Below are 11,130 nucleotides of genomic sequence, written 5' to 3'. Positions count from 1 at the left end.
GATAAGTTATTGGTAGTAGCAGGACTTCTTTTCTGAGTAATAAGTCACACAGCTGGTGAGAACCTAATAATGCCAGCATGAAAATTATAGTGGGTAAAATGTAGTATGAGAAATTGAAAAGGGTTTCACTCTCAAACAGTATGATAAGTCAACATATGATGACATGTTACATGATGCTGAAGAGGTTTTTTGTGATAAACTGAAAAACAACAGCTTCTCTGTCCAAGTTGTTGAGTTATCAGATTTCACCAGTAAATGTCATGTAGCATTTGTAAGATTTGTAAATGATGAAATACAAGAAAACATTTTCTATTGCAAAGAGCTGCCCAAACAAAGGTCAAGATATATTTAACGTTTTGTCTTCATATCTGGATAAAAAGGCCCGTCTTGGAGGAGCTGTTTTGGCAAATGTGTTGCTTGGCTTATAGTTTTTAGTAACTTTACTATTCAACATTGTCAATAAATTCTCATGTTGTAAATAGCATCAATTAAAATCAATTTACAACGTTGATTTAAATTAAATTAAATTCTATGTTTCTATGTAAATCTACCAAGCCTACCTTTAGACAAAATAAATCCCATATTGGCTAGTTATTTAACAGAAATTTATTATGTTTGCCTCATGAGTTTAAAAATTATGAAAGATTAATTTCAAGTAAGGTAAGCTAAGCTTAACCACGGATGATTAAACTTAATCATGTCTATAAAGGTTGGCTAAAAATTCATTCTCTACTCAAAAGAGCATTGACAATTATTTTTGGATTATTATATCCACAACTTACTGATCACACCAACATACTGTGAGCTGTAGATGCAATAATTTTTACACAAGGGTTCCCTGAGACCTGAAGATTATTTCAAGGGCTTCTCCAGGGAAAAAAGGTTGAGAAAGTCTGACATAGAGCTTGGAAGTAGCCATTCAGCCTAGCATATTAATCTCAGTCATTGGGCATCTTTCCATATTAGTCCCATCTTGTGGTACTTGCCCTATTGCCTGCACACAGGCATTCAAGTGTTCTCTAAACACTTCTTAAATGCTGTCAGCAAGTCCACTTCCACCTCCTTCTAAGGCAGTGACTTTTAGATATTCACCACTCTGGGTTAAAAAAAAAAAGGTCTTGCTCCAGTCTCCTGTAAATCTCTTTCTCCTCATCCTAAATACGTTTTCCAGTTTTAATTGCCACTGATAAAGGGAAAAGATTCCTGCTGTGTGCCTTATCTATAGCCCACATCATTTTATGTGTGTCCATTGTGTCCTCTCTTAACCCAGTCTGTTCCAGGGAAACCTGCCCCATTTTCTCTAGTCTCTTATTATTAAAATGCTCCATCCCAGTCAACGTCCTGGTGAATCTGCTTTGCATCCTTTGCTATAGTGTGAAGACCAGAACTGCTCACAATACTCCAGCTGAGGTTTGAGTAATGTTCTATAAAGTTTGAGCATAATTTCCCTGCTTTTGTATTCACTACCTGGACTAATAAAGGCCACCATCCCTTATCAACCACTTTATCTGCCACCATTGAGGACCTTTGGACTTGTACAAGATGGTCCATCTATTCCACAGTGTAACCAAACTGCCCCTCATTCTTTCCCATATATATTCCAAAATCTATGATTGTTATTCCCCAAGTAATTTTTCACCAATACTTAATCCCTAGATTCAGGTACATAACACTACTCATGAAAGTTCCTCCTGTTTCCCCACACCATTGCCCTATGCATTATTACAATCTTGACATGCTGGAATTATGACATGCCCTCACTTTTCTATCGTCTTGGATCTCCTTGCAATTTTCCCACAGATTTGTTCTGCAATATTCCTTTTGCTGTAAAATATACCTAATGGTTCTGTTGAACTTCTACTGCTCCTGAACAGTAACACAGCAGCATTTGTTCTCTATTTCTCAGGTCATGGTGTCCTGATAGAATTTTATCACAAGCTCGACACTACATTTCTGATGCAATGGGATCAAAATATGCTGAGCCGGTGATTCTAAACCTGGAGACAACGTGGGAAGAAAGTGACATACTAACTCCTCTCATCTGTTTCTTGTCCATGGGATCAGATCCCAGCAATCAAATTGAAGGATTGGCCAAGAAACTTGAAATTGGTATGGATATTGTCTAAATACATCTGCTTGGGATGGCAGTATTTCATATGCTCATCTGATTGTTTTCAATATTTTAAACTTTTTTCCAGGTTGCCACTAATAAGCCCCCTTTAAATGTTTTTAATATAACAACTGTCAAAGCTGTGCCAGTGTGATCTTGTTTGGGGTTAAGTAAACTCCTTTAATCATTTCCTGTTGACAATGTCAGTAAACCACTGTGTGTGCACCTGTTTTACAGAGTTAGACCACAAGACATAGGAGCAGAATTAGGCCATTTGGCCCATCAAGTCTGCTCCACTATTCAATCATGGCTAATCCTTTTTCCATCCCTCCTCAGCCTCACTCCCCAGCCTTCTCCCCATAACCTTTGATGCCATGTCCAATCAAGAATCTATCAAGCTCTGCCTTAAATGTACTCAACAGCCTGGCTTCCAGCTTCTGTGGTAATAAATTCCACAAATTCACCACACTGTGGCTAAATAAATTTCTCCGCGTCTGTTTTAAATGGACGTCCCTCTATCCTGAGACTGTGCGCTCTTGTCCTAGACTTTCCACCATGGGAAACATCCCTTCTACATCTACCATGTCTAGGCCTTTCAACATTCAAAAGGTTTCAATGAAATCCCACCCCCCCCCATCCTTCTAAATTCCAGCAAGTACAGACCAGAGCTATCAAACGTTACTCATATGATAACCCTTTCATTCCTGGAATCATCCTTGTGAACTTGCTCTGAACCCTCTCTCATGCCAGCATATCTTTTCATAGATAAGGAGCCCAAAACTGTTCACAATACTCAAGGTGAGGCCTCTCCAGTGCCTTTAAGAGTCTCAGCATCGCATCACTGCTCTTGTATTCGAGACCTCTTGAAATTAATGCTAACATTTCATTTGCTTTCCTCACCACTGACTCTACCTACAAGTTAACCTTTAGGGTGTTCTGCACAAGGACTTTCAAGTCCCTTTGCATCTCAGATTTTTGGATTTTCTCATTTAGAAAATAGTCTGCACCTTTATTCCATCTACCAATGTGCATAACCATGCATTTTCTGACGTTATATTTCATTTGCTACTTTTTTGCCTACTCTCCTAATCTGTCTTAAGTCCTTCTGCAGCCTACCTGTTTCCTCAACACTACTTGTCCCTCCTCTGATCTTTATATTATCTGCAAACTTGGCAACAAAACCATCTATTCCATCATCTAAATCATTGATATACAGCATAAAAAGCAGTCCCAACACAGACCCATGCAGAACACCACTAGTCACTGGCAAAAGAAAAGGATCCTTTTATTCCCATTCGCTGCCTGCTACCAATCACCCAACGCTCTAACCATGCCAGTAATTTTCCTGTAATACCATGCGCTCTTAACTTGGTACGCAGCCTCATGTGTGGCACCTTGTCCTTAACAATTGACTCCAATGTCTTCCCAACCACTGAGGTCAGGCTAACTGGTCCACAGTTTCCTTTCTGCTGCCTTCCCCCTTTCTTAAAGAATGGGGTGACATTTACAATTTTCCAGTCCTCTGGCACCATGCCAGAGTCCAATGATTTTTAAGGATCATTACTATGCTTCCATAATCTCTACCACCATCTCTTTCAGAACCCTAGGGTGCAGCTCATGTGGTCCGGGTGACTTATGTACCTTTAGGTCTTTCCTGGTAGTTTATGGCAAGTAGTCTCTTCTGCTTCACTCTTCTGCCTGTCCAGTACTTTTCCTCTTTCCTTTCAGCAATATAAACTCTTCTTCCTTTGATCTGCCTTTATCTTTTGTTTTTATTGAGAACAATTAATGAAAGGCCAAGTCACATGAGCCAGACTATAAAAAGGGTAAGCTGGTTGTCCACCACCAGAGTCAGCTAAACTTCCAGATCCTCTTCCAGCATGAGTGAAAGGGATAGGTAAATTAAACCACTTGGATGGATATTTTGAACCTGCCGGGCTTACTTACATCTTTTTAAATTCCTTAGAGTTTCTTCAGTTGGAATAAGTAGTGTACAATTTATCCAACCCAGAATCCTTCTTCATCTTGTGACTGCCATGTTTTTTTGATTCACCTATACAGCCTGAAATTTGAATGGGAAAACAGTGGAAGATTTGAAATGCCCACTCTTGCTCCACCTGCTTTGAATGGTCATTATCAGAGACTCTCAGAAGATACAGATGGAAACAGAGCCTTCAGCCCACCAGGTCCACACCAAACATCCATCACTCATTTATGCTATTCCTGCTTTCATCTAATGTAATTTTCTCCACACTCTCATTAATTTCCCCAAATCTACCACTCACCTACACGCTCAAGGCAATTTCCACTAGTTCATTACCTCATCAATTTGCATGCCTTTGGGAAATGGGATGAAGCTGGAGCACCAGTAGGAAACACACGATTAGAGAAAATGTGAATACTCCATTCAAACATCATCTGACGGTTAGATCAAACCCAGATCTCTGGCACTAAAAGGTATAGCTCTACTAGCTGTGCTGCCCATAATCTCCTTGTGAAATGAGATTGGACATCTTACTTGGCATTCTTTAAATCTCATGCATCTTGCAGAGTGAAGGTAGGCAATCATTTTAAGCCATAACCACTTTAACATTTAATATAGTGAACGGCAATTGATACTTAAGTATGTGAAGAGTAAATAATATTATTTCTATAGATTGTCGGGCAATATCCATGGGTCAGGGACAAGAAGTTCATGCCAGAAAGCTGGTGGCAATGTCCATGCAAAAGGTCAGTAAACAAAAAATCTATGAATAGTATAAAATCAAAAATAAATTTCATGCCATGTCATCAATTTTCATTTTCAGGATTCCAAAGATTATCATGAACTTTATATATCCTTAAATTATCCCAGCATTCTCATTAATCAAAACACAGTGTGGTAATTTTTGATTGTCTTGTTACAGGAAGGCCTCTCCCCAAATGCAGTAGGACGTCAGAAGTTAGCAGGTCCATTTCTGTGGTATTGGCTAAAAAAAAAAAACTGAGTCAATATTTTTGTTAATACTATAAGTTGCAATTGTTTCCAATTTTCTATTGTGAATCAAGTGCATATTTTTAATGTAGCTTCTATTACAAAGTCAGTATGGCAGTGGTAGCCAGTTACATGAATTTTGATTTAATGAGAACCATGTCAAATACAACAATCTAGTGACAACTTATTTAGCATTCACAGGATATATATGATCCACCTTTTCCTCTGCTCATACTGTCCTATTTAAAGTATCCTGAGTGACATGCAGTTTTGTTGGGGAGTTGTACATTAATATCTAGACCTTTGTTTGCAGCAGTTTAAACTTACATGGCAACATTGAGATTATATGATAAAGTCAAATCTTCCAATACAACACTGGATGGCTTTTGTCTGTGCTGTATTGGAACAGAAACACTGGTCATCAGACACTGCATTCAAATTGAGATGTAGAAGATCCAGGGTTTAACTGTACATTGTAGGAATTGTATTTCCCCCCTGTCTGCACATTCCAGGTAGAGTTTCAGTTTGGTCTGTCAGCTGTTAGATTGTCACAAACAGTCAAGGCATGGAGAATCTTATGATCATATCAGAAATAAGAAAAATAAGAAAGGTGGAGGGCTGGATTAATAGAGAGAAAGAGACAACAATAGGTGCATACTTGCATCATTTATGTAAAAAGATATTATGATGGTGGGCCAATTAGGATTTTAGAAGACAATTATCAAAAATGATCTCTGTATCACTGTTCTAGTATTTATCAGCACACTTTTCTTAACCTACCTGTATAATTAATGATCATGAGCTACTCCCTCCCATGACAGCCCTCCACCTCTCCAACCACCAATTGCATTTTCTTGGATAGTGTGTCTGATAACAAGTGCAAGCTTTGAGCAGCAGTGTGAACCTTGGAGTGTTGGTAAAAATGTATGCATGCAGGGCACATGAATCTTAAGTGGGAGGGTCCTTACTGATAGAGATATGTAGGTTGGATTGATTCTTGGGTTTTGATGCAGAGTTCTTTATGCTCATCTCCCTAGCTGTGTTGGACAGTCAGGATACTTGCTCTCTGCACTGTTCCTGTATTCCTTCAAGCAAAGTCTTCAAACCCTTGAGGTGATTTTCAGCAGCTTTAATCACTGTCAACAGTGCTTCAGTGTTACCAGCCATCACTAAACTGCACCCTTAGATGAACATGAATGTAATGAAGTGTTTAGCATTGCTGGATGCTATAATCATAATAATCAAGTGAGAGCATGGATTATACAGTGTGTGATCCCTATTGTGCACACTTCCTGTACAATCCACTTTCTTCACAAGTGTACACTTAATTTAAATACCATCTAAAATATCCTCAATATAATGTAGCAATATCATTCTTCTGCCCTTTTTTAACATATAGGTGTTTGATATTCTAACATATAGCATTCATATGGATTATATGCCATCAAGAACCCAGTCATTAAATGTATTATATCCCTTGTTTGTCATGAAATATTTCAGAATTTTGTTTTGAGTCTATTACATATGTGCAGAGCAAGAACAACAATGGAGAAGTGGGATTAAATGTTTTTACTGAGTTATGGTAGCCACTGTACACACTGGGCAATTTAATTTGGGAGCTAGAAGCTGGGCCCTCAGAGACGAAAACATGCACACTCGAAGGCCCCTGCGAAAAGAGGGAGCCCTCAGTGCATAGGAGACCCAATCTATTCACTACATGATCAATCAGATCGCTTGCATACTTGCCACGTTCACGAAATGATCCAATACAGTTCAGGGTCTACCATGGGCATGATGCACACACAGGTTATCAGCTAACATAGCAAGGTCCAAAGATCTGTACATGTTTTGACTTCAAATGTGCAACCAGAACTGTGTACAGCATTCAAGCTATGTCCAAATCAATATTTATATAGTTGTACCACAACTTACCTGCTTATATATTCTATTCCTGGTTAATTAAAGCCTTCTTTACTGCCTTATAAGACCATAAGATATAGGAGCAGAATAAGTAGTTTGGCCCATCAAGTCTGCTCCTCTCAGCCCCAATCTCCTGCCTTCTCCCCATATCTCTTCATGTCCTGACCAGTCAAGAATCTATCAACCTCTACCTTGAATATACATAAAGACTTGGCCACAGCTACCTGTGGCAAAGAATTCCATAGGTTCACCACTCTGGCTAAATAAATTCCTCCAAATCTCAGTTCTAAAAGGACACTCCTCTATTCTGAGGCTGTGTCTTTTGGTCTTAGACTCTCCCACCATAGGAAACATCCTCTCCGCATCCACTCTATCAAGGCCTTTCACCATTCAATAGGTTTCAATGAGGTCACTCCTCATTTTTCTGACTTCTAGTGAATACAGGTCCAGAGCCATCAAACATTCTTCATATGACAAGCATTTCAATCCTGGAATCATTTTTGTGAATCTCCTTTGAACCCTCTCTAGTTTCAGCACATCCTTTTTCAGATAAGGGGCCCAAACCTGCTCACTGTACTCCAAGTGAGGCCTCACCAGTGCTTTATAAAGTTTCGATATTACATCCTTACTTTTATATTCTAGCCCTCTTGTAATGAATGCTAACATTGTATTTGCCTTCCTCACCACAGATTCAACATGCAAATTAACCTTTAAGGGATCATGCACAAGGTCTCCCAAGTCCCTTTGTACCTCAGTTTTTTTTGTATTTTCTCTCTATTTAGAAAATAATCAACCCTTTCATTTCTTCTACCAAAGTGCATGACCATACAATTCCCTGACACCATATTCCATCTGCCCCTTCTTTGCCCATTCTCCTTATCTGTCCTTCTGTAGACTCTACTTCCTCAAAGCTACCTGCCCCTCCACCCACCTTCATAACTTCTGCAAACTTTTCAAAGCTATCAATTCCATTATCCAAATCACTGACAAATAACACAAAAACAGTCAGACCCAACTCAGACCCCTGTGGAACACCACTAGTCACCAGCAGCCAGCAAAGGCTCCTTTTATTTCCACACTTTTCCTCCTGTCAATCAGCCACTGCTCGTAGCTTGTTAAGCAGCCTCATGTAACATCTTGTCAAAGGCCTTCTGAAAATCCAAGTACACAACATAAACCAATTCTCCTTTGTCTATCCTGCTTCTTATTCCTGCAAAGAGTTCCAACAGATTTGTCAGGCAACATTTTCCCTTGAAGAAACCATGCTGACTATGGCCTATATTATCATGTGCCTCATAATCATCTCCAGCACCTTCTCAACCGATTAGGTCAGATTAACTGGCCTATAGTATCCTTTCTTCTGCTTCTCTCCCTTCTGGAAGAGTGGAGTGACATTTGCAATATTTTTAATCTTCCAGAACCAGTCCAGAATCTAGTGATTCTTGAAAGATCATTACTAATGCCTCCATGATCTCTTCGGCCACCTCTTTCAGAACTCTAGGGTGTACACCATCTGATCCAGGTGATTTATCTACCTTCGACCTTCCAGTTTCCCCAAGAACCTTTTCTCTAGTTTCAGACATTTTCTGCCCCTGACACCTGGAATTTCCACCATACTGCTCATGTCTTCAACAGTGAAGACTGATACAAAATACTTATTCAGTTCACCACCATTTCCTTGACCCCATTACTACCTCTCCAACATTGCTTTCCAGCAGTCTGATATCCACTATTGCCCGCCTTATGCTTTATGTATCTGAAGAAACTTTTGATATCCTCTTTAATATTATTGGCTAGTTTATTTTCATATTCTATTTTTATCTTAATGACTTTTTTAGTTGCCTTCTGTTGCTATCTTCTAACTTTCCACTAATTTTTGCTCTATTATATGCCCTCTTTGGCTTTTATGTTGGCTTAGCCACGGTTGTGTCATTTTTCCTTTAGCTTCTTCCTCTTTGGGATGTATATATTCTGTGCCTTCCGAATTGTTTCCAGAAATTTTAGCCATTGCTGCTTTGTTGTCATACCTGCCAATGTTCTTTTCCAATCAATTCTGGCCAACTCCTCTCTCATGCCTCTGTAATTCCTTTTATTCCACTGTAATACTGATACATCTGACTTTAGCTTCTCCTTCTCAATTTTCAGGGTGAATTTGATCATATTATGATCACTTGCCCCCAAGAGTTCATTTACCTTAAGCTCTCTAATCAATCCTGGTTCATTGCACAACAAAGCCATAAGAGCTGAACCTTAAGTGGGCTCAACCATGAGCTGCTCTAAAAAGGCATCTTGTAGGAACTCTAGAAACACCCCCTCCTGTTATCCAACACCAACCTGATTTTCCCCAATCTACCTGCATATTAAAGTACCCCATGACTATTGTAACATTGCCCTTTTGGCATGCTTTCTCCATCTCCCGTTGTAACTTGTAGACCACATCCTTATAACTGCTTGGGATCTGTATTCATCTCCCAACAGGCTCTTTACCCCTGCAGTTCCATAACTTTATCCACAGTTATTCTACACCTTCTGACCCTATGTCACCACTTGCTAATGATTTCATTTTTTTTTTTTTTTAAAAACAAACAGAGCAACAGCACCCTTCTGCCTTCCTGCTTATCCTTTCAATACGGTGTGTACTCATGGACATTAAGCTCCCAGCTATAATCTTTCAGCCATGAATCAGTGATGCCTACAACATTATACCTGCCAATCTGCAACTGTGCTGCAAGTTCATTACCTTATTCTGTATACTGCACACATTCAAATACACCTTCAGTCCTATATTCACCCTTTGCAATTTTGTCCACCTTTTACGTTGCAACTCATCCTGTTGACTGCAATTTCGCCTTATCATCAGCCTCACCTCACTACACATTGCCTCCGTTTGTAATCCAGCTATCTCACCTTCAACACTATTATCTGCCTTTGCTTCTTGTGTTGAAATTTAGGCAGCTTAGGACACTAGTTGCACTAGCTCAACCATTTGATTCTTAACTTTGTCTGAGGTCTTAGCAACATCTACCTTCACAACCTCTCCTGTAACTATTCTGACACTCTGGTTCTCATCTCCTTGCAACTCCTGTTTAAAGTCCACTATGCAGCATTAACAAACCTTCCCACTCAGATATTCGTCCACCTCCAGTTCAGATGCAAACCATCCCTTCTGTACAGGTCCCACCTTCCCTGGAAAAGAACCAATGATCCAAAAATCTTATGCCCTCCCTCCTACACCAACTCCTTAGCCACGTACTAAACTGTATAATTTTCCTAATTGTAGCCTCAGTAGCACGTGGCATGGGTAGCAATCCTGAGATCACAACCCTGGAGGTCTTGCCCTTTAAATTAGCACCCAACTCCCTCTGCAGAACCTTGTCACTCGCCCTACCCACATCATTGGTATCTACTTAGACCACGACTTCTGGCTGTTCACCCTTCCACTTAAGAATGCTGAGGACTCAGTCCAAGATATCATCCTGAGGACCCTGACATCCGGGTGGCAACATACTATCTGGGAATCTCATTCTCAACCACAGATCCTCCTGTCCGTTCCCCTAACTAACGAATCCCCCATCACCACAGCATGCTTCTTCTCTGCCCTTCCCTTCTAAGACTCAGAGGCAGACTCAGTGCCAGAGACTCTTCTCTGTCAAGTCATCTCCCACCAACAGTATCCAACGTGATATTCTTGTTGAGGGGGATGGCCACAGTGATTCTCTGCACTGGCTCCTTAACCCCCTTTCCTGACTGTCACCCATTTTCCTGTATCCTGCACCTTGCGTGTAACTACCTCTCTATACGTCCTATCTTTCACCCCTTCAGCCTCCCAAATGATCCAGAGTAACTCCAACCCCCAAACTCCTTAATGTGGTTTGTTAGAAGCTGCAGCTGGATGCACCTCTCATAGTTGTAGTCATCAGGGACACTGGAGGTCTCCCTGCCTTCCCACATCCCGTAGGAGCATTTCACTATCCTGCTTGTCATCCCTACTGTCCCTAGCTGAGCAAATATAAAGCAGAGAATGGGGAAAAAAAATTTGACTTTTTCTTTGCTTTCAGCGTGAAGCCTCTCTTCTGAGAATTCAAAGAGCTAAAGCCTCAATATCACCACGCTGTCTATGTCCACT

General features: G+C 40.2%; 1 protein-coding gene across 1 annotated transcript in view; it reads left to right on the top strand.

Moving 5' to 3' along the window:
* Window positions 1–11,130, top strand: part of LOC140210901 (dynein axonemal heavy chain 8-like) — a 1,093,299-nt gene that overhangs the window by 1,012,407 nt on the left and 69,762 nt on the right. Inside the window, exons 83-84 of the mRNA XM_072280167.1 lie at window positions 1,907–2,109; window positions 4,767–4,840. Of these exons, the coding sequence (XP_072136268.1) occupies window positions 1,907–2,109; window positions 4,767–4,840 (277 nt within the window). The remainder of the gene's footprint in view (window positions 1–1,906; window positions 2,110–4,766; window positions 4,841–11,130) is intronic.

This window comes from Mobula birostris, chromosome 2 (assembly GCF_030028105.1).
Source record: "Mobula birostris isolate sMobBir1 chromosome 2, sMobBir1.hap1, whole genome shotgun sequence".
NCBI classification, from domain to species: Eukaryota; Metazoa; Chordata; class Chondrichthyes; order Myliobatiformes; family Myliobatidae; genus Mobula; species Mobula birostris.
Note: the sequence above shows the minus strand (reverse complement) of the source record. Positions and strands in the feature narration are given on the sequence as shown.